Consider the following 24602-nt stretch of genomic DNA (forward strand, 5'->3'; position numbering starts at 1 on the left):
TTCGGGGGACAGTCTGCTTGCTCCTCAACCTTTCCATAATTGGAGAAGGAGAACACCTAATATGCTTTAGTAATTGCTGTTTATGTATAGCTGGATTGGTGCAGGCCAAAGGGAAGGCAGTGGTTAGTCTTTTTACGGTGACAATATGCTGTGTTTAAGATGCATTATAGTTTGCAGAAGAAGCTATTGATCATCTGACACTGATTTGTGAATCAGTTTCTGTCCTTCTAAAAGGCTGTGTAACAGGTGCACCATTTTAATTTGGAGGGCTTCAATACTGGTCCCTCAGACCCCCTTCTAAAACCTAGTGTAGATAGAGGGAGCACGCCCTTAAGAGATATTGTTGAAGAATTTCTTCAGGTAGTTAAGTCACCCCTGACAATGTACGTTTTACCCATTTAAGGTTTCATTTATTTATTCCTGATGACTCTTTACTGCATGAGGCATGCAGTTTTTGAGACAGCCGAAAATCGTCTAGTCTTCTTAGGTCATCGGATGAAAGAGAAATAACAGACAAAGACCCAGTGAAAAAGTTTGACCTCTATTTTTTTTTTTTTAGAGATCTTTCTTTTCCAGTTGATAGGATTCTTTCTGCGCCTCCTCTCATTTACAAGGATTGGCTGTTGTATATTTTCTCCCTCCTTCAAAGGAAAATGCTGATTTCTCCCTGGTTGGGGTTTTCCTAGTCTAATCCATTCTTCCCTTTATAAACTTAGGTCGTGGCTACCTGGGAGTTCACATTTTTTATTCTTTCTCTGTTTATGTAGCAAGGCTTTGGACAGAGAGGATCCTGGATAACAACAAATGTTGGTAAGTGCGAGTATAGATGGCGGGGAGGGTTTTGTAGTTGGTGCCGGTTCCCCTCCCTTGTTCAGAGTGGTCCTTGGCATCTGCTGTTCTCAGGGTAAGGGAAGGCTCACAATGTTAGCCCGCTTCCCGCTTCGGCAGGCCTCTTACAGCTAACTGTCTCTGGATTTCTTATGAAAGGTGCTTCAATATGAGACCCCCACCCTCAATCTCGACATACCCCTATCTTTGGCAGGATCACATCCTATGACTGACAATGACAGGACTCCAGTAACTGCACTGTGATAGTCTCCTAATGCATTATAAGGAGTGAGACGAGACAGGAACTGTGATTACCTTCCGTGCAACAATGTAAAGAAACAAAAGGCAATCTAACCAAAATGTTCCTGCCCTTCGAGAATTACATTTCTTAGTTATTTTTCTTTTTTTGTTTTACAGAAATTTAGCAATTGGGATTGGAATTCAAAATTTCCCAGAAGGTCTTGCAGTCAGCCTTCCTCTGCGAGGAGCTGGATTTTCAGTGTGGCGTGCATTCTGGTAAGAGAGGCTCCTTCCCCATGTTGTCCTTCATGTTTTTCGCTGGTCCAGGCAGTGATTCTATTTCCAGTTGTGGTATTTCCAATGTTTTCTACTCACAATGTTATTAATATAGCTAAAGTTTTGAAAATAATCCCTTGTTGTATTTGTTGTGAGATTAATCCATTGGTGCCTGCGCTTGCTGCCAACATCACCAAAAAGCAACACTTTTCATTGAACACTGTGAAACGTTTACTTCGAGTTACTAATCAATGTAACATTTTCTCCATAACGTATTTCTCAAATGGTATATGTACAATAAAGAAAAAACATGGCCAAAATATAAAGGGTGAGATCACTGGGTAAAGGAACATAAAGTTGTGACAGGATTGTCACTGAGTAATATGTTCCTTTGTCTGTAGGAGCAAATGTGGTGCAGAAGGAAACATTTTGATTCCAACAGGGACAATGAGATCTGAAAAGTATCCAAAACGGAATGGCACAGGTTAAAATTGGTCTCAAAACGTTAGTCCCATGACCTAGAGTGGACAGGCCACAGACTGATGCCGCTCTTCTTCCGGGTCCTAGTCTGATGGGAAAGTAGATCTCCTTGGCTTCCAAATGTGCAAATGAGGAACAGTGCTCCAACAGGAGTCGCTTCACAGGACTCAGGGTGGGAGTGGAAGTAGCGCATTCTGCATATTCAGTGTTTGGCCCAGGCATTGTTAAAACTCAGATTGTTCAAAGAGCAACATAACATATTTTGTATGGAGAAACTGAATAACGTTCAGCCCGGAGAAATTCTGAATGAACATGGGTAACAAATTATCATAGCAACCTACATGGGACTTGGGGAAGAAAAACAGCAAAAATGAGTAACTGTCATTAAGAGTTAATCAGGATCTTGAAACCGAAAATATAAATTCGGAAAACCCTCTTTTTATTTTGGCTGAAGGGCTTATCAGGTGAGAGCAACTATTAGAGTCTAGCGGTTCTACTGTCCACTTAAAAACTCTCACTGTATTCTCAATTCTCACTTTTATAGGCTACACCCAGCCATTCACACAAAAAGCTACTTCCCAACTTCCCCATTTCACTCTGGTACTCTAGGTTTGGCAAGTGCCCTCAGTGCTCTAGGATTACAGAAACTGACCCCCAACAAGCTTCTTCCTTCTGCAAATATGACAGCCTATCCCGGCTCCTCTCTCATCACTATAATAGAGTAGGGGTGCGACCTTCTACCTCCTCTGTCCTGCTGGCTGGAGAATGAGCCTGACGGTGCTAAATGAGGACGTCACCCATTATTGCTGTCTCTGATTAAGGGAACTATTGGGTTGGGTAGGATCATCTTTAGTTGGCAGAGTCGGAAGAGAAATTTCAAGTTACCAGGACTGTAGTAAAGGGTGTATCCATAATGAGACATGCTGCAACCGAAGAGGATCCCACCATCGATGCTCAGCAGCCTCAATGCCTGATCTGGCAAAGAGTAAAGAAGTGCTGACAGAAGAGAAAGCCATCCCCAAAGACATTCTTGTTGACAAGGCAAAGATCCTTCTTCACCTGTGACCTGCTAGTACGAATGTCACCGAGCCACCTGACTTGGGGGGTCTTGTCGTCAGACTCACATAAAGGGGAATGTTGTATTTTTCTGTGTTCAGACATTTGTCCATCACATGCATTTTGTCTTCTGTTGTGAAAATGCGTTGTTCTGCTTCTGCGATCCGCACCGTTTGTTTGTCTGGTTTCGTGGTCAGACCATCCATACATATGTTCAAGGTATCTATTTTCCCATCAATTGATTGTAGGCTCTATTGTATGATGAGGAGTGTAGCGTCTAGGGCCGAAGGTGTGGGATCCGGAGCAGATATTTCTGGGTCCTAAGAACCCATATGTGGGGTTCTGGTGGTGCGGTGGGCCTCAAATATGAGGCGCAATTGAGATTTGTCCACTTTCCCCATTGGGAGAGCCAGGGGCTGCATGCTGTTTATGGGGGTCCCCTTGAACCCCTTCACTAACCACTTGAGCTTCCCGGGTGGTTGTAGTGTGTCAGTAATAGATGCAGTCTAATCGTCAGGTTCATAGTACCATCGCACAGCCCATGGTGATATGAAAGGGTAGTGCAAGGCTTGACAGTTGGTTGATGAATGTGCTGGAAGTAGGGTGAAAGTTTGGATCTACTAACCTCAGTCAACAGGGGAAGCCACCCGCACCATCTTGGCACTATAGATATGGTCCTTTTGCCAGGGGGGTGGGAGCCGGGCAATGTTTGTGGTCTTGTGGTGCAAGCCACGGCCACTGCTGCCACTGCGGTGATGTATCTATCTAATGTGTCCCTCATGTTGGTAATTTATCCTGTGCTGAGCAGCAGGCAGTTGTTTCCAGTGGCACAGGTAATTAGCACAACTGCTGCAGGGCACCAATGGGTAGAGGCTTGCACAGTCACCCTCCGTGGTTAGGCCATTTGCAGAGTTGGCAGCCTCTTGCATCAGAATGGGTTTCCCTTTATCAAGATTCCGCTTTCCAGCCGCTTTTGCATTCAGAGACAGGGGACCCAGGCACCACGACAATGGGGAAGTTCTGTAAGCCCCTGCGTGATGTGCAGCAGGATTACTTGCCCAATACAGAGTTGCAGGTACTAGAGGCAGCACGGCTCACCTTTATGGTCCAGGCCCTGTAGTTGCTGCACTCCTTTTCGTTATCCCCGGAGGAGCTGCTAAGTACTCACAGGCGGCAGGCACCCGCTTGCGCTAGTGGGGTGCAGGATGTGAGTGCGCTTGCAGAGCAGTCAATACGGCCACTTTGGCCAGTTCTGAGATGCAGTTGCTTGCCTGGCTGTTATGGGCATCACAGCGCAGTAGCACTCAGGAACCGCAGCAGCAGCACCGGAGGCCACTCTGTCCCTCTCATGCTGTCCATGAGGTCCCCCTAAGCCCAGCAGCACCACAGAGCAGGCAGCAGTTGCAAGGCAAGTCATCGCACCACTGCCATCTTGAATTCCCACGCCTCGTGAGTGGTCCAGCAGGTGTAGCCAATTAGTCAAGGAAATTGTGGTTGTAGGTAAAACTTATCGCCTACGCCGTGTTCCAGCATTATGGACACCTCGTATTCTGCGTTTAACGGTATTGTAGATGGTGGGGTGCGAGGATGATGATAGGATTCTGGCTCTCAGCCTGCAGAGCTGCACTACAGTGCAGCCATCTTGCTCGGGCTCCTGGCCATGCGCCCAAATCACAAAGAAACTTGTTAGCAAGGTGCAGGACAGGCTGACCTTGACTTTGGTGAAAGCTTTAAGTGATTCGGGTGCACGTCAGAACACTTGCTCTTGATAAAGTGGAGTATAAACTACTCCTCAGAGGGAACTATTACCCTGGGAATGACAAAGCAATACAAATGCTGAAATACAAACTTAGGACTAAAAGGGCAAAATAAATGATAGCACAGCTATAAGATGGGAGGTGCTTGGCTGTAAGTGATGACAAGGAAATAACTTCCACACTTGGCACCTTCTCTATTAATCTATATAGTGCAGACAAGACATCGCCTGAGAGAATTAGCTCCTAGCTAGAAACATCTGCAGATCAGGAACTAGTAGCAGACAAAGGGGCCCATCTAGAACCGTCTATTAAAGTGGAGGAGATGATCAAGCACATACCTAGTCTCGAGTCAGCCAAGGCACTGGGCTACACGGCTCAGTATGATAAAACTCTTCTAGGTCCTTCCTCCTGTTGTAGCTAGACTCTTCAATTCCTCTGTAAACTTCGGAATCATTGCTCCCTCAATGAGGGAGGTGGCAATAATGTCCATTTCCAAACAGGACAGAAACTTGACTCACAGATTTCCCACCTGAACCTTTATGCAAAACTCTTTATGGGCATATTAGCTACAAGACTGGAACTGATGCTACCTGGTCTGGTTGGCCCAGATCATTTGGGCTTTATATATGAAAGAGAATACAGTGACAACACTAGTAAAATCCTATAAATCCTTGAAAATATGCAGAGACTCTATAACCAGGCTTTATTGATCTCTCTTGACCCTGAGGAAGTGTCTGATGGTGAGGACTGACGGTTCCTTCATAAGACGCTCTAGACACATTCAGCATTGGCCCGTATATTAAAAACTTGATATTTGACAGGTTATACGTCACTCTGAGTCTCAGTAAGCGTCAATAGCGATTACTCCTCCCCACACCGTTTTCCATTAGTAGAGTAACTGCAAAGGCACGCCCCTTCCTGACTATTCGTGTTTGCCATGGAGCCCTCGATGGACTGGGTGTGCAGGAATGAAGACATAAAGGGGATAAAATAGGTGGTAACAACTCTAAAGTGACGCTGTATGTTGACAACATAATGATTACTATTTTAGACCTTTTCCAGTCAATACCATCCTTAATGGAGGCACTTGAGTTAGCTGTCAGAATTTAACGTAATTCCTAAACAGTCTCATATTTTTAACATAGTAATCCCAAAAGAACAAATACCTTGCAAATTGTCTTTCCAAACCTGGGGTCCAAAAACTCAATCACTTATCAGGGGGTCACAATTACACCTATAGATGATTAAGCAGTACGAGCTAATTGCACTCCATAAAGAAGTAAACATGCGGCAGGGAAAGATTTGTCATGATTTGGGGGTGAGGTAGCTATAGAAATGACAATGTCGCATTAGATTTTGTTATTTTTTCTGGTAATACCACTCCATATACTCCAACCCCTACTGACGCAGATGATCAATGAGTTTGTATGGGTAGACACACATCCCGGTATACAAGTTGCTTCCTGATGAAGCCCCAAAGATGAGGGGACAAGGGTTTTCTAATTAGATATTTTCAGGTTATCCAACAGCAATACCTTGTGGAATAGAAAATACAGAGTCTGAAACTCATGGTGCTTTATTGACTGGGCTGGGTACACATTTGGAATATTCTATGGAGAAGAGGCACCACTGCTGGTAATGGTACCCCTCATCTATCAGACATGCCCTGGTTAATGTCTGGGGCACGTTTTTAAGAAAACAGTGCTTTGCAACGTTACTGATCCCACTGTCACCCATTACAAGTAATCCAGACTTCACCCTTGCCTTGCATGAAAACATTTCCTTAACGTTTTGTGCATGGTTGCCCAAAAAGAGGGAAGCTCTTGGACCTAAACAGTATAAGGTGATTTGAGGCTCTTAAAAGAATGTATGTCCTCCCTGAATGTGAGAGATATTGATCTTATTATTGTTAGAAATGGAGGTTGGTGGTGCTTTCTCAGAGCAGGTATGGACGATAATATACATTCTATTAAACAACACTGTTAGACGCTTCACAGTGAAGGAGACTTTGGTCAGATTAGAGTTGCACTGGCAGTACACCCCAGTTAAGCTCCACAAATGGGACTCTGCTAGATCTGACGTGTTGGGGAGGGGGCAGAGCCACAGGGACAGTTCTCGATCTTGTTTGACACTGCTGCAAGCTATATTCTTACAGACAGTGGTGCTAAGCATCATAGATAAAATGTTTAATACTTAAATCCGGATTCCCCTGCATACACAATAGTGAGTCCCCCAAACTGACATTTTCCTAATATCCTCTTAGAGGCAAACAAATGCCCTTCACTCTGTGAGCCGCCAGGCAGATGGTCACTTCAAATCTAGGCTCCTGAGAATAGGACATTATTGTATCACCTCTGGGAGCTTCTTAGTATGGGGAAGAATGCGCTGGATGGAATGATTTTGAATCTGACTAGGCACCATTTCTGGAATACCTCACCAAGGAGTTCAGGGAATGTTTATGCCCAAATCTCCACAATACATTTATGTTTGAGATCATTCCAGTAGACCACCTTCAACTACTTAAAAGTGATGACAACAGATCTTTTTCAGCCACTGGAGACGTCTGAGAGCTACGTGGGTGTGTTGTCTCATAGCAGGTGAAATAACAGATGTATGACTTTGCTTGTAGGCTAGGCTAGCTGCTAGGTGATGAGCATGTTGTGGTGGAGGAGGTCTTGGTTTCATCTCCCTTCTCTGTTACCTTATAATTATATTTTTTGTCACATTTCATGAATTAAATATAGTTATTTACATGATAGTTGGTAGATCCCTCCCGAAAACATATGCTGTGCAAATCCAATTGTTTTCTCTTGAATTTAAACTAACAAAAATATTTAATCCCCAACATGTGATGTTGAAGCACTTGAAAGAACTAAAGTACTGTTTAACTGTGCTAACGTTTAAAGTCACCATTTAAAGTTTAACTTTCAAACTAACGTATTTAAATGGTGTACAAAACCTAAGAGTCCGTTGTGCGGATCTAAGGAGTACATGCTTGGTTTTCCTTATCATAGACAGAACAAATTACAAGTACTTATTCTGTTGTGAAAAGTAATCGTGCTCCTCAAGATTTTCAATATTGCATTGGCAGTAGAAGCAAGATGTATTAGCAGACTAGGGGCCAGGTGTATCAAAGGGTTTTTCCCATTCTGTGTCAGTGGGAAAATGTGTTTGTACATATGGTCCTAGGTGACAAAATTGCTTTGTGCTTCAAATGCATCGATACACAAACAACTAGAAGACAATTAATCCAACTTATCCATCAGTGCTGCGAATTTGCCTTTCTGTCTTAGTGTCTTTCGGCTATTTTCAGTGTGTGGCCTCACCATGACTACCCTAATGCATCAAAAATGTTACCTGTCCTTGTTAAGTATTGCTTGTAGCCATTACTTCAAATATTATTGTTGTGTATTGCTAAAAGTATTGGCTTGGATGGGTTTATCATCAAGTATTTGGGATTTTTATTGTTTTAAATGATTGGTTATAGTGAGTAATGCTGCTGCTTATTGTGTCAGTTATTGCTTAAGAATTATATTTGGATACTTTTTATGATTATTGCTTTGAACGTTTCTAATGGTTATTGATTGAAGTATTGCTGATGCACATGCATTGAGTGGTGCTGATTGGTTTTGCATTAAGTGTTTCTGACGGTGGTTGCTTGCGGTATTGCAGGAAGAAATGGCTATTTATCCGTCCACCGGACAAATAGTTCGTAATCTCTGCTATTCAATCAGCGACAGGCAAAACAGTAAATAATCTTTGCTAGTAAGTCAGTGGTTGGCTAAATACTTGAAATTTCACTGTATATCCGGCCACAAACTAAAAAATTATAGATCATATACTATTTGACCAGCATCTAGATAAACATCCTAATAGAGATATTATTAAACTGGACAAGAGGTAAAAAAGAGACCTCCGACAATGGCAAGGGGGTGGGGGCCATCTTGAAATGGCTGTTCAGGAAAGTGAGTAAAGCATTTAAATGTAAGTGCTATATAAATGTACACACGTATGTACAAAGGGAAGTGCATAAATTAATCTAGGCTATCTAGAAATTAAAACAGGAAAATCAATTTTGATTTAATAAATGTATGCTAATATAATGATTTAAATGTAGATATCAAACTATATTTTCGGAAGCTTTAGGATGTGGCACATAGATTGTTTGTGCTGCACTCTAGAGTATTTGGCATTCTGCAAAGAATAATTAGTATGTTTTTAATGCATGCTACATACATGTTTTCTTCACACATGAGTAAGATTGCCACCTTTCTCAGAGGAAAATTCAGCCTTCGGTTCACTTAAGGATCTGCAAAGCCCGAACATGATTCCCAAGTACAACTTTATATGAAATCGCCTCTATTCCTTTTAAAATGGCCTTTCTGTCTTTGTACATTTCAGCCCAAGGTCATTAAAACAGCTGTAGAACCCTTTTAAAAGCCTTGTCTTCTAACATTTACTGTTTCAAGTATGTGCTGATAAGGGGAAATTCCAGATTTATGTGATTTTACAGATTTGTGTACAGGCAGGACATTAAAATACATATCATACCAGAATAAAACTGGCCCAGTTTAAACCCGCCTCATGAGTATGCATTATTTTTTAAATGTTCATGATACTTCGTTTGATGCTTTTTGAGGTCTAGGCTCATATTGTGCCCCTTAAGAAAGGCCTTGTGCTAGTTGTGGGGTTCCTTTTAAGGGTGATTGTGCATGCTTGATTTTTCAGACTAGGCAACATTATAGCAGCCGACAAGCAGCAACAAGCAGAGAGGCAGGTGGTATCTGTGTAGGGTTGCACCAGGTCAGTATTACAGCGGCATGGCCGGTATTTTAATATCTCTGTCAGTCTAAAAATTAGGAAAATCACCTAAAGCTGACAATAAAGATCAGGGCCTGGAGGCCAATGATCAGTAAGATTAGGAGATCTCTGTAAGCAGGACAAGGACTAGAAAGACCAGGGCACTAGGACCAAGGGCCCAAGGAGGACCAGGTGAACTAAAACAATAGTGTCCAGGAGGACTGGAAGTAGGGCTGAGAAGGCCACAATTAACAGGGCCTAAGGAGCCAGGAACTGGGATACCAAGTAGAACAACATCTCTGGCTCCAGTATTAGGGTGAGGAGGATCAGATGTAGGAATGTACAACAGAGTTAGGAAGACCAAGGGGACTGGACATGGTGGCCAGGAGGTCCAGGATTAAAATGATGAGGCTTTGTAGGACCTGACCATGGAGAACTGGGAGCAGGAAGACCGGATTGAGTAGGAAAAGAACTATCAGGGCAAGGAATATCAGAACCAGGATGACCAGGCCAAAGGACTAGTAAGAGGTTGCACAGACTCTGGAGGACCAGAACCAGGGAGACCATGGCAAACTGGTGTATAACCTCAAAGGCAAGGAATAGGAGGACCAAGGCCAGGAGATTTAAGACCAGACCCAGTAGGAGTAGGAAGATCAGGGGCTTGAGGACTGTGGCCAGTGAGACAAGGGGATCAGAATAAGCTAGGAAAACAAGTGGGCAGTACCAAGAGGACAAGTGCCAGGACACCCAGGAGCAGACAAGAAGCAATACAAGGATTATGGCCAAGAGCACCAGGAACAGACCTAGGATTGAAAGGGGGTCCAGGAACCCAGGACCAAGGCCCAGACAACCAAGTAATGCAAAATGAATGGAACCTTGGGGTGACAAATTCAAAAAGAACAGATGATGGACAGGATGCTGAACAATTTCAAACATTCACCCCAGTCACAGATCTGTGCTTAAATCTATTGTTTTTTGTTCACCCCCATTCCAGTGTGGACCCAGCCATGTGTAAATCAGTCTTGACCCTGCTCCCCATGGCAACAGTCTAGCCCAAACTGCCAAGCAAGGTCCTCCCTGGACCAGAAACAAGTATCCAAAGGCCAGTTTTGGGATAGCTGGACCAGGATGAAGAAAACCAAGATGACCAAGACAGCCAGAGCCAAGAAGACCGAGGGAACTGGAGACAGATGGCCAGGAGGACCAGGATCAAAATAAGATGGCTCAGAACGACCCAAATAAAGATCAAGAGGACCTGGACTAGTGGGTGCAATGCCAGAAAGACCATAAGGGCAAGGAACAAGGCCAGGGTGACCAGAATGATCCAAGCCAAAAGGATAATGCTAAGAAGTACAGACCAAGAGGCCAGGTGGATCAGGGGCGTTCCCTACTTATACTTTCTTAGGAGTTTCTTCCCTGTCTTGAGAGGAAGGAGAGGCAGTGGTCATCTTGGAGTTTAGTGTGAATGCTCCTCTTACCCCCTTAAGAATAACCTCCTTTTATTTTCTTGGCCATTCCTACCTGAGAGAAAACAGATGCAGTGGTGATATCTGGCTTATATTAGGAGATTCCTCTTGTAAACAAATATTATTCATGCTTCCTTGTTCCCTAGTCTGAAATCTCTTTACATAGGTCGGTGTTCCTAGAGGATCAGGGAAGGCCCAAACATTCTGATTCCTTATTGCTGGAGTTCCATCCAGAGGGGATGAACCAAATATCCCCAGGATTCTGCTTGGGTGATAAGCTATAAAAACTGCACTAACCCTATTTTCTTTAAAACCTGGCTCCTTTCCCTTCTCTTCTGCCCTCCCCCCATCACTGACGAATAGCTCCAGGAAAGGCAGTTTGCTTGCTGAATACCTTGGTCTGCTACGTTGTTCCTTGTTTAGCCTGGGTTGACATTCTCACTCCATCTTACAGACACTGCTGTATCCCCCAACAAGAGTCCGCAGCAATAATCTAATTCTGGGTTGTCTCACCAAAGCTGTTTGTGGTGTCTGCTTTTAGGTTCCATCTCACATTATGATCTACCTGAAATACCTCACTCTGGTGTTGCCTTTACCAGATAAGACTGTTGTTGGGATGGACCGTCTTCAACACTTGTCAGAGGGGTACAAATCACCCCACTTTGTTTAAGTTCTAGGTTCTTATTGGTCAGGGAGGGAGTGCCATGCATACTATTCGGAGACTGTTGTGTGAGTAGGGTGGTGTCTGCTTGCTACATAGTCTCCCAGATGTACGGTCTGCCTAGTACATAGAAGCCTGCTTGCCTGACTGACTTCTCTGAGAGAGAAGGAAAATGCCTGGCCCTGCAGGAGGAGAGACTTTACAGAAGGAAAAGCGCAAAATATTTCCAGCATGAAAAACACCCAGAAGAAGCTAGCCTGTCAAAGAGAGCAAAGGCAGGTGCCGACCCATTTTGTGAGTTGTCACCTACTTTCCCTGAGTGGTTTCCATAGTGTACCAGGACATTTTACTAAAGAGCAATCTTGTGTTTGCTAGCATTCATACCATATACCAAGAGACTGGTGTGCCACTTCTTGATTTGAATGGAGGCAGCCATGCAAGAGGAGCCATTGTCACAACTGATGCAGACGCATTCTGGGAGGCCACAACTGTGAAGATCAACATGCATTGTCAGTGGTGTAAGAAAACTTGAGGAGGCCCCCTGCAAAGTACATTGAGTCCCCTCCCCTCCTCCCCCCCCCCCCCCCCCCAACTCACTGAGGGGCTCCCAGGCCAGGGTACTGTGTTGAGGCCCCCCCCGCACCCTCATGTCAGAGCTCACCGTACCGCAGAGCCCTTTGTTACACCATTGGAGATTTGGTCCAGAGACTGCAGCTGCTGAGACCAATCCCCTGTATCCAGCCTGGGAGGCTGCACTTGCAGAAGATGTGCACCCTTGATGTGGACTAGCTGTGCTTATCCCCACTCAGCAGCCCTTATCTGAGCGAAACTGCCTTCCCACATACACCACACATCAGTCATGCACAATATACAGTTAATTTTTAGCTGACCACCCAGACGTTTCTTGGTACTTTGTGTAATAGAGTGGTGTTCTGTGCCTCATCTTCCAAATTAACTTGGAAACATTCACATATTCTCTTCAATGGCTGTTGGGACATTTATGTGCTGTTTTCGTGCAGATTGCATTGAAACCAGTTTTAACACTAATCCGCATAAAGAGATGGATGACAATTGTTTTCTTACCCTGTGTGTAGTCCTACCTGGTAATAAGTGGTTCTTGAAACCTGTGCTAGGCATAACGATACATAATTTCAGCTGTTTAGGTGGCAGTGTGCGAAATAGTGACATTTCTCTGCTATTTGCATAGATATTTGCCAAATTATGCATACTGTGTGCTATTCAGCCAGCTAGGAGTTAGCCAGTAGCCGGGTAAATGCCAAAGAAAATTCACTATTTACCCGCTGGTCAGCTAAATAGTCACAACAACTTTGAGTGTTGCTGATGGAGATTTATCAAATTCGTTACATTACGGTTTCTGCTGATGAAGCAGAAGTAATACTCTGATTATGAGAATGAGTGAATGTGATTAACACCGGGTTGCGCCGCTGTGTATATAACTCATGCGTGTGGCTGGCTTTGAAGTACCTACATATGAATGACCTCCAAGTCCCAGTTCACGGAAGAGCACATAGTGTGACATATATTTTACTCCCCCGTTAGCACAGTGTCTTAAGTTTGAAAGACACTTAAACTCTGAACCGTATTTCCGGTTCCCCCACGCGGTCTCCGGGAAGCGCCGACGCCCGCGGCTGCCATGTGAAGCCCTGCGCATTTAGACCTGACCTGGCAGGAAGCTGGTTGCAGGTGAAGTGTTCGTGCAGGCTGTGCGTGCCCTGCGTCCCTCCAGAGGCATGCCAAGAATTGAGAATCCTCTGCAGTGAGCGCCTTCGGGCAGAAAGAGATCAGTTTACCACGCGGGGAAGGCCAGACAGACCTCTTAGCTTCAAACCAGATGGGCTTATTGCTCTCATAATTAAGAGTACCAGGGGATGGAGGAAATGTATTTTAACCTGTGTTGCAAACTTCAGTCCTTACGTTACGGAACGCATTAACAATCATGTTGGGACTTTTTCAAAGAAGTTGCGTACTTTCTTAGCAGCCTTTGCGGTTCACAGTTCACCTGTCGCAAGTGCCTGTGACTGAGGCAGAACAGAACATACATGTTTTAAAGGTCATTTGTTCTTTCCACGCATACCGTGACTACATGGATCTTCAATCTAGGCTTTCAAAGAAACTCACTTACGGACGGCAAAATTTGAATATCCTTCCGTCAACCGAAGTGCCAAATCACGTTAAACAGCATTAACAGCTCACTACCAGCTCAAGTGGGGGCAAGGATCAGCTTTAAACTACTTGTCACTATACATCGAGACTACAGGGGGCCAAGATTCCGCAGGCCAGGAGCCGGCGCTTCCGCTTAGCGCTCCTGATCCCTTGACAAAGTTTAAGCGCTTGAGTGACAGTGGTAGATTCTTTAGTGTCCAGGGCTCCAGGCTGTGGAATTCCAGAACCCAAACTTGAGAGCACAAAGTACATATTTTGTTAGGAAATGCTCAAGGCAACTAACATTATCCAACGTAGCTTCAATTGATCCTAAGTTCCTTTAGGCTTTAACTTAAGTTCTTTTAGGCTTTAACGTTTCTCATGACTGCCTACACATGGCCCTTCTCAGAAGGATCTCAAGGTGGCATGTGCATCTTGGAAGATTTGTAAATAAATAAATAAACCGTATTGTTTGATATACTGAGTGTAGTGGCACTTATAGTAGGACCTGCTGTGGTACCAGTAGCAGGTGTGGTAAAAGACTTAGCACCAGTGGTGACGGTCGTATTTCTAGTAGGATATTTTTGTGTACCTCTGCTGATAGTAATGTTGGTTGTACATGGAGTACCCCTACTACTAGTAGTAATAAAAGTAGTGCTAATAGTACAATATCTAGTGTGCATGTTAGCACTGTTGGCATTCTTTGGCTAAGTAGGATTGATAGTAAAGCTGAAGTAGCAGAATTGAAGGCAACAATCGTACCAGTGATATGGGACTCCTTTAAGGGAAATGCTTGTTTCTAAACCCCTTCGCTGCCAAACCTTTTCCCCCTCAGGTGCCAGGCCTTTTTTGGGCTATTTGGGGCCCTCATAACCTTTTGTCCACATAAGCTACCCACGCCAAATTTGTGACCTTTTTTCCCAACATCCTAGGGAATCTAGAGGTACCCAAAATTTGTGTATTCCCCTGGAGGAGACCAAACTACAGCTAAAATTTTGTTTAAAAAAAAAAAATGGGAAAAAAGGTCTGCAGAAGAAAGCTTGTGTTTTTGTCCCTGAAGATGGCACTAACACATGGTTTGCAGTGCTAAAATCACCAGCTTTCAGGAACAGGCAGACTTGAATCATAAAACCCAATTTTCAACACAATTTTGGCATTTTACTGGGACATACCCCATTTTTACTATTTTTTTGTGCTTTTAGCCTTCTTCCAGCTAGTGACAGAAATGGATGTGAAACCAATGCTAGATCCTGGACAGCTAAACATTTCTGAAAACTAGACAAAATTCTGAATTCAGCAAGGTCACCTGTGTAGATCCTTCAAGGTTTCCTACAGAAAGTAACAGCTAAAATAAAAAAAATATTGTAATTGAGGTGAAAAAAAGAGCCATTTCTGTCCACATTTTCTTCTATAACTTTTTCCAGCTCTGGCAGATTTTTGAACGCAATATACTATTACGTCTGCTGGACTCTTCTGGTTGCAGGGATATTCAGAGCTTGTAGGTTCATCAAGAACCCTAGTGTACACAGAGCCAATAAAGGAGCTGCACCTTGCAATGGGTTTTCATTTTATACTGTGTATACAGCAATTCATTTGGTGAAATATAAAGAGTGAAAAATAGGTATCAAGGAAACCTTTGTATTTCCAAAATGGGCACAAGATAAGGTTTTGAGAAGCAATGGTTATTTGAACATCTCTGAATTCCAGGGTCCCCATATTAGGGTGTGAATCACAGGGCATTTCTGAAATATACGTCTTTTTTACACACTGTCTTACATTTGGAAGGAAAAAATGTATAGAAAGACAAGGGGCAATAACATGTGTTCTTTTATTCTGTGTTCCCCCAAGTCTCCCAATAAAAATTCGACCTCACTTGTGTGGGTAAGCCTAATGCCCGCAACAGGGAACGCAACATGGACACATCGCATTTTTACATTGAAATCTAAAGTGTTTTTTGGAAAGTGATTAGCTGTGGATTTTGGCCTCTAGCTCAGCCGGCACCTAGGGAAACCAAGCAAACCTAAACATTTTTGAAAACTAGACACCAAGGGGAATTCAGAATGGGGTGGGGCTCTCACCAGTTTCTGTTACACAGAATCCTTTGCAACCTCAGAAGTTGGCATAAAAACACTTTCTCCTCACATTTCGGTGATACAAAGTTCTGGAATCTGAGAGGAGCCACAAATTTTCTTCCACCCAGCATTTCCCCAAGTCTCCCGATAAAAATGGTGCCTCACTTGTGTTGGTAGGCCTAGTGCCCGCGGCAGGAAACGCCCCAAAACGCAACACAGACACATCAAATGTTTACATTAACAACTGACATGTTTTTTTGAAAGTGCCTAGCTGTGGATTTAGGTCTCTTGCTCAGCCGGCACCTAGGAAAACCTACCAAACCTGTGCATTTTTTAAAACTAAACACCTAGGGTAAGCTAGGATGGGGTAACTTGTGGCAATGTCAACAGGTTCTTTTACCCAGAATCCTTTGCAAACCTCAAAATTTGGCAAAAAAAACACTTTCTCCTCACATTTTGGTGATAGAAAGTTCTGGAATCTGAGAGGAGCCACAAATTTCCTTCCACCCAGCATTCCCCCAAGGCTCCCAATAAAATGGTACCTCACTTGTGTTGGTAGGCCTAGTGCCTTCGATAGAAAACGCCCCAAAACATAACATGGACACAGCAAATGTTTTCATTAACAACTGACGTGTTTTTGGGAAGTGCCTGATGTGGATTTTGGTCTCTAGCTCAGCCGGCACCTAAGAAAACCTACCAAACCTGTGCATTTCTTTAAATCGGGACGCCTAGGGAGACCCTGGATGGGGTAACTTGTGGCGCTTTCATCAGGTTCTGTTACCCAAAATCCTTAGCAAACCTCAAAATGTGGCAAAAATACACTTTTTCCACACATTTCGGTGCTGAAAAGTTCTGGAAACTGAGTGCAGCCACAAACTTCCTTACACCCAGCATTCCCCCAGGTCTTCCAATAAAAATGGTACCTCACTTGTGTGGGTAGGCTTAGTGCCCGCGGCAGGAAATGCCCCAAAACACTACCTGAACACTTCAACAAAATTAGCAAATACAAAACTACCTGTTTTTGCGGTGACACCTGCGTTTTTGGTCCTGGGGTCAGCAGCCATCTCGGAAACCTACCAAACCCAGACATTTCTGAAAACTCGACATGCAAGGAGTCCAGGAAGGTGTGACTTGTGTCGATCCCCAAGTGTTTTCTTACCCAGAATGCTCAGCAAACCTCAAATGTAGCTAAAAAAATCAAATTTTCCACATTTCTGTGTGGGATCACTGTACCGGCACAAATTTCCTGCCAACCAATGTTTCCCTCAGTCTCCCGATAAAAATGATACCTCACTTGTGCAGGTGGGCCAAGTGCCTGTGACAGGGAAGAGCTAAAAACATGTCGTAATCGAGGGGGAACCAAAGCAGGTCCAAAATGGCAGTTTGGAAAAAAAAAATTTAGGCTGACAAGTAGGGCAGAACTTTTATTGTTATAGATGTGACAATGCTGGGTGGTAGGAATTTTGTGGATTCCTGCAGATTCCGGAAGGTTCCATCACAAAAATGTGGGAAAAATTAGTGATTTCAAGCAAAGTTGGTGGTTTGCAGGGCATTGTGGGTAAGAAAGTGGTATGGGGTGCATGTGAAGCACACCACCGTAGACTCACCCAGATGTTTAGTTTTCAGATGTGTCTAGGTCTCATTGATTTTTCTACATGGCAGCGTCCCAAACACCAAAAAGTACAGCCCTCACCATTCCAAGTGGGACGATTTTGAGAGTTAGACAAGCTCTCATGGCCCAAATGTGAAACCAAAACCCAAAATAATCAAATATCCTCTTGCTTGCCGTTGGGATGAGATCTTTTAGTGTGCGGGGGAGAGCTGAAAGACTGTTACCCCCTTCATTTCGGGTGGGGGCATAACCATGCCCATACTGGTTGGTAGCCACCAGCCGACAATTTTTTTTTTTTTTTTTAATTCCCTGCAATCTAGTAAGCTTTCTGCCCCCCTCCCTGAGGGAGTGGATCATGGGACAGATGGGCCTTACAAAAATAGGACAATCTGTACCCAAGGGGTGGCATAAATGGCCAATAGTAATGTGCCCCATCGGGAGCGACCCTTACCCAAGGGGCTGCCCCCCCCCCAAACAAAACTCACACCTATCCCTGGTGCCTAAGTGGTTTCTGCCCCCTAATAGGAATAGGCTGATCTGTCCTGAAGGGGGGCAGAAATGGGCTAAAATTAATTTGCTCCCCAGGGGAGTGACCCTTGCCTAAGGGGTCGCTCCCCATCTGTATTAAAAAAAAAAAAAAATCCCTGGTGCCTAGTGGTTTCTGCCCCCCATGGGGGCTGATTGGCCTAATCAAAATAGTCCGATCTGCCCCCAAGGTGGGCAGAAATGACCTAAAATAAATTTGCTGCCCTCCCCCCCCCCCGGGGAGTGACCCTTACCAAAGGGGTAGCTCCCCTTGCGTGAAATTGGCACAAAAAAAATCCCTGGTGTCTAGTGGTTTCTGCCCCAGTGGGGGCAGATCGGCGTAATAAAAATAGGCCGATCTGCCCCCAAGGGGGGCAGAAATGGCCTAAAAACAATTTGCCCCCAGGGTAGCGACGGGTTGCTCCCCACATGTAAAAAAAAGTAAACAAAAAATGGATCTCTGGTGTCTAGTGGGTTCTGCCCGCCCCCACACCCCTCTTGGGGCAGATCGGCCTAATTAAAAATTGCCCCCCAGAGGAGCGACCCTTGCCAAAGGGGTCACTCCCCTTCATTATTTATAATATATAAACACAAATCCTTGGTGTCTAGTGGGCATTTCTGCAGCCTGACCGCTTCACGATCGAGCTGCAGGAATGCTCAGACAGACATGAAAGGAAAGGCCTTTCCTTTCCATCCTCTGCCTGCCCCCACTCCCCGATCAGAAGAGAAATGCTCTGCATTTCTCTTCCGATCATGCTGGAAGCTGAGCCTCCAGTGTGATGGGGGCGACCTCTGATGAGATCAGCGTGCGATCATGCGCTGATGTTATCAGACGTCTCTGTGGAGGGGTGGAAAGGGAAGCGATTCCCCTTCCATCCCTGCCCAGGGGAGGGGGCCGGGAGCAGGACGAGGTGGTTATGTCCTCGGTACCCGAGCGCCGTGGCAGAGGATGTAACCACCTCGTCCCAGGCACCCGAGCGGTTAATCATCTCTTTATTGAATCAATGGCATGTACTAATTTCAGTATTTCATAATAAATAACTAGATCCAGTGTGATACTGTGACATTGACTCACTGTAATGTTAACATACTTTTCACCTGAAAAGAATGTAGTTGTAGTTGAAGTGATGATAAATGGGTACGGACTTAATAACATCTTTATGAATGAAAGGCATTGGCTGCTGCATCATCTGTATTTTTGCATTTTTTTCCCCATCCGCTTTTGTTGCTGATCACCAACTTACTCTTTTTGAAGGTATGGCCAGCTGAGCGGCATGGTGGAACCAGTTGCCGGTATCTTTGGTGCCTTCGCAGTTGGACTTGCAGAGCCCCTCCTCCCGTATGCCTTAGCCTTTGCTGCTGGGGCGATGGTGTATGTGGTCATGGATGACATCATTCCAGAGGCGCAGACCAGGTAAGAGGGACTCAGTCCGAGTGCTTGGTTGAATCTGTTCTGGCAGGTCAGTGTATATATCAAGGACTAGCAGTCTCATGGTTCACTGTGCATTTCTATGTATGGGTTGAAATACCTTAGGGCCTGATTTAGAGTTTGGCGGAGGGGTTACTCCATCACAAACGTGACGTATATCCTGTCCGCCATATTAGGATTTCCATAAGATATAATGGGATCGTAATATGGCTGACGGGATATCCGTCACGTTTGTGATGGAGTAACCCCATCCGCCAAACTCTAAATCAGGCCCTTAGTCTTTTCAGCAGAAGTTTCCTATCGAGAACCCACATATGAGCACAATATTACTAAACCATCTAGCCATGTTGTTTGTTCTGTTTGCTGCCATAGAATAAGACTAGTAAATTATAGTCTACTTTAATAAGTTGAGAATGCAGTAAATACATATAGGTAATTAGTGGCTCTCATTTGTAGTATGTTCTGAGTGAGTCAATGACATCACTCGTTTGCCTGACATATGTCTGACTCTGGCCCAGCTCTTTGCTGCTTTCAGTCCTTCACATTTCATCAGTGGTCATTACACTGTTTATAACCTTCAGATGTGTACAGACACGGCATCCACGCTGCATAGCACGTCATCCATAAATTGCCACTCACTTTTTACACCAATGTTGCCACTATCATCTTCTTATGGGTTACATTGGTGTTTGATGGGCAGGGTAAACTATGAAGGAGGCACAAAGCCTCCCTAAAGCCTGGTGTCAAAATGGTTGGGTTCCTAAATGTAAATTCCTTAGTCCTAACCTCAGAGATGTGTGGGATGCAGATGTAGTAGGTTGTTGGTTCAATGCGCATGATGTGATCTTCTGTGACGCCTATCTCTCCATCTCTTTTCATTTCAGCGGCAATGGGAAGCTGGCCTCTTGGACCTCAATCCTTGGATTCGTAGTGATGATGTCTCTGGATGTTGGACTGGGCTAACCACAGCATCCACTGACCTGGAGATGTTAGGGGACAGTTTTAATAGAAAAGAATACTGCTTTTGATGGGGAGCAATGGTTTGGGGTTTCTTCATTTTTTCAGCGTCTGATATCTTAAAGTATGATTTGTTGTGATTTTGAAGGGTGACTAATATTTTCTTCTGGGTTCTCGTCTCCCTCTATATCTGTGCTTTCGCCACGCGTTTAAGGAAAAGTGAAAAGCACTTGCTGCTGGGGGAGATCAGGGCCCCAGGAGTCATTCCAGCCTTGCTGGTTTCTCAGGAGAGTTTAGACCACGTTTTGTATGTTTTGTTACATACTTTTTTGTAAGAGTTGATGGTTTTGAGAGTAAGTTCTGTTTTATGCCAGGAACAAATTAACAGGATAGTCAAGTTAGGCAATAAGAGACCTTATCATAACATAGACGTATTATAACATAGATACTCAAGTATGGGAGATGGCCACTGATCCCTGAGAAGAAATTTGGCATGGAGCGTGCACTTCTACGGTCAGTAGAACATGTAATTGTAGAACTGCTGAATACATGCAGAGTGCACTTAAAGAATCAATGCATTATAATTAGACGAGGTTATACTTAGCTGAAAAAAGAGGTAAACCTGAAAACTCTGCAGAGCTGTGATGTCCTTTTTTTAATCTTGAGTGACACAAATAGTTTGACATCTCTGTTTTGTATTTTCGTTTCCTTTTTTCTTTTAAATCAGCTGAAAACAGGGCATAATTGTGCAATGAATGAGAGGTATCTGGCTATGTGGTTGTGTCTACCTTAAGTAATTAACCTAAATCAACACGTGTCGTGTGACTTATTCTTAAAATGGTAGAGTTTGAAGTGAAACTAAAGATGTTTTTTCACAGAGGACTTCATTATGTAATTCAGAAAAATGTGCTATAAGTAACCACAAGACCTTTGGGGTCCTTTCATTATTATATGCAGAAGCTACTTTCGAGCTACCACAGAATTCTTCTATAATGAACAGGGTGATTCCTGTGGTCACCATGGCAATATCATCACAAACACCTGCGGGTCGACTCCATCACTTAAAGTCGGAGGAAACTGCTAGGTTTCCTACAGAGGATCTCCGGCTGGGTCTGCTATTGGAAGACTGTGACCTGTCACCCATCTCATACAAAGATGGCATTCCGACTTCCATGTTTCCTGACCGGGATGAGCTTGCAAGGCATAGCATACCCAACCTCGTAAAACAAAAAAAACAAAAACAGTGTTTCCAGCATGCATGCAAACAGGGATGTTTGATTTTTTTTCTTTCACTGTAACAAAATCCCGCCCTGGGTGTTTGTTTCTAAGAATCAAAAATAAAGGCAGAGAGGGCCACCTTGACTTGGTGGCCCACAGTGCATTACATCTATGACCCAAGGGCTCCTACTGTCTTGCCGGAAGGACTTTGTTAGATAGTTCCTGCAGCGCCAGTTGTAAGGCAGGCAGGATGCAGCGAGGAGGGTGGAAGCAGGCCCTTCAGGGCCCAAGTGACTTGGCAGCAGGCAGTATACTTGTAAATGACCCACTGTGTCATTATTGCACCCTATGTGTGCTACACGCACATTTTATAGTAAGAATCATGAAGATCCTCACCATCCTTTTTTAGTTAAAGTATTAATTCACCACCATTTTGAGAAGCTGTCACACTGTGCGCTGTAGCAAACTTTGCTTTACAGGCCATGCCCTGTTTTGCATCCATTTTTCAAACCAAGAGGTATTGCTAAGCAATCAAACAAATTTCATTTCCTGACCACCCAATGGATTGCGTTCTACTTGAGTAGACAGAATTATTTATTTGTCTGACTGGAGCACTTACTAAAGCCTGAGTGCCATTAGTGCCAAGGGTCTATTACACTGCGTTACCCAGCATTTATCGTTGGGCATAACAATATCATGCTTCATTCTGGTTCTTGGCAGCACATACATTTTCAATGGAAAGCGAACTTTGATAATTATTGTCTACACAATGAGACACACATCATATATTGTTTCCTTTCGTACACACCACTCAGTAAGGAAAAATAAGGGAGCATTTCACCATTGGTTGCTGTCGGGGAGTGTACAAACGATTGAGTTTGTATGCACTTTGATTTGTTAATGTTGCTACTTATAATTATTTATATTTTCAACAAATTCCCTGTGTTGACCACATTGGTTAGTTGCTCCGTCCTTTTTCTTTAATAAGTGGCAGTGTTGTGCCTCTGTTCCATAAGACGTTCACTGGTCCTGATGCAGTTTCGTTGCTTGATGAAACCCATCTTTCTTTATTGACCTGTTGATCACCACATAAACCTCTCTGAATTACAATTTATGTTCCAATTTCTTGGGATTGCACTAATATTCCCGAGGCATAATGTGGCCCATCTGGCTACCGTTCTTAAAGATAACTCAGTAAAATATTTCTGAGTATTGAAAGGTTAATATCTGATGCTGGTATTCTCAATATGCATTTTTTTATTATGTTACATAGAACCGTGTTTTGTTTTAGGGGCGAGGGGTAATTCTGTAAACCACAGCAGTTTCTAAAGTGTTTATTGACATTGACTATGAAAGCAAAAAAACTGATGTGTGTAAAGTTTTGTTGCACACCCTCTAAAATGCTATTTTATGAGCTTAAAAAAATGACGCCTTTCTGCATAGGTTCAGGTTTTTGCCCTTTCCTCTGTGGTTTCCAGCCTAAACTCCTTCCTCTTGGTTTTCTTGTCTGTGTCTTAAAAATGACTTGTGTTCGGCGTTCTGCCGACCCTCTGTTCTCATGTCACCAAGCAAGATGCAGCATAGCAGGCACAGGGGTTCTTGTATTTGCCCTTAGGAATATTGCTAAATACTGCATTGACCCATGAGCAATCTTAACATGACCCTCGTTACAACAGTAAAACTGAAAGCGCCTGAGATGATGATAGTGCCTGCCATGCCATGGCTTGATTCTCACTGCCCAGATTCTAAGATAACTCTGATAGATGGGCGTTCTAGTTGTCAAGTGCAAAAAAGGAACAAAGTTTAGGGAGATGCGCACCAAGATTACTAGAGCAGAATGGCCTTTATTTAGGAGTGGCCCGCAATAATTCCTGTTATTTACACGCCCCCCGTCCCCCACAAAGAATTACTGTTGCCGGGTCTCTGATAATTCTGAGGCTAGAGACATAACGGTAAATTTGAATTTTGGGGGGAATAACATGCATAAATTGGACATACTGTGCAGATTTCCACATTTTGCCCCCATTACAAACCCAAAACCGTTTGCCATTTCCTCCCAGAGGCTTTGCCTACTAGCAGCAGGTCAAGTCTCCAGGTGAATCGCCATGGAACTGCGGTGTTCCGGCAAAACTTGCAAACTGGTGAAGCTGGCAAACAAGTTATGGCCTGTCAGAATTACAACTTTGGCGGGAATTTACGTTGCTGAACCCATCAATTGTCAGACCACTCTTAATGAAGGCCAAAGTAAGCTCAGAACACAAGCAGGCGTGTTTTGCCAAATCTATGTCAGCATTAAGATAGCTTTATTCGAAAATTCTTCCATCCTCATCTCCTACGTCTTTTATTATAGAGTGAAACTGGCAGCCGAAAAACATTTGCCCTTTGCACTGCAGTTGAAGGTGGAGGGGTTTCAAGGCTGTGGATTCCTTCCACGTGGGGTGTTGCCGTCCATCCGTAAATGGGCTGCAAAATGTTTCCTCGGCTTTTTCAGCCTTTCTTGTGTAATGCCATCTTCCAGGCATTGATGTCTTGTCCTTCTGAAGGCTCACCAGCAATGAGATTAAAATATGGTCCAGAAAATGACCGAATGAGAACATTAATGTATTTAACGTTTGTTATTAAGTTGTAATGAAGCGCAATTGTTTTGTCGCTTGATATGAAGGTTGAAGTTTAATTTGTTTGGAATAAACAGGCATTTTAAAATATGTGTGTTTTGTGGTATATTGCTTCGAAATTAATTCAGTAGTAGAGAGAAGCTTTATTTACAGAATACCTCTTACTCCTCCTGTTTCAGGTACATACTCTAACAAGTAAGTCGCTATACAGGATATACTCTTACCAGTGGGTCACCCTGCTTCAGGGAACATAGTCACAACTAATCCTCTTCCTTTAGAACATCAGGATTGATCCATCATTCCTGCCCTAGTAGACATAACCTCACCAGTGGGCCATTTGCTTTGCGTCACACATCTGCTTTTGGACACACACCACTACCAATGAGCCACTGTGCCTCATGCCATATCATACCAGAGGGCCATCCTACTTCAGGATGCATCACTTCA

General features: G+C 43.8%; 1 protein-coding gene across 2 annotated transcripts in view; it reads left to right on the forward strand.

Annotated features, from left to right (window-relative positions):
• SLC39A11 (solute carrier family 39 member 11) overlaps positions 1 to 24245 on the forward strand; it is a 1676832-nt gene extending 1652587 nt beyond the window's left edge. For both annotated transcript variants that reach the window (XM_069199826.1, XM_069199827.1), the window contains exons 8-10: positions 1246 to 1344; positions 19192 to 19350; positions 20250 to 24245. In XM_069199826.1, coding sequence (XP_069055927.1) covers positions 1246 to 1344; positions 19192 to 19350; positions 20250 to 20328 — 337 coding nt within the window. In that variant the 3' untranslated portion in view covers positions 20329 to 24245. The remainder of the gene's footprint in view (positions 1 to 1245; positions 1345 to 19191; positions 19351 to 20249) is intronic.
• The last annotated feature ends 357 nt before the right edge of the window (positions 24246 to 24602 follow it).

The sequence above is a fragment of the Pleurodeles waltl genome, chromosome 7 (genome assembly GCF_031143425.1).
Source record: "Pleurodeles waltl isolate 20211129_DDA chromosome 7, aPleWal1.hap1.20221129, whole genome shotgun sequence".
In the NCBI taxonomy this organism is placed as follows: Eukaryota; Metazoa; Chordata; class Amphibia; order Caudata; family Salamandridae; genus Pleurodeles; species Pleurodeles waltl.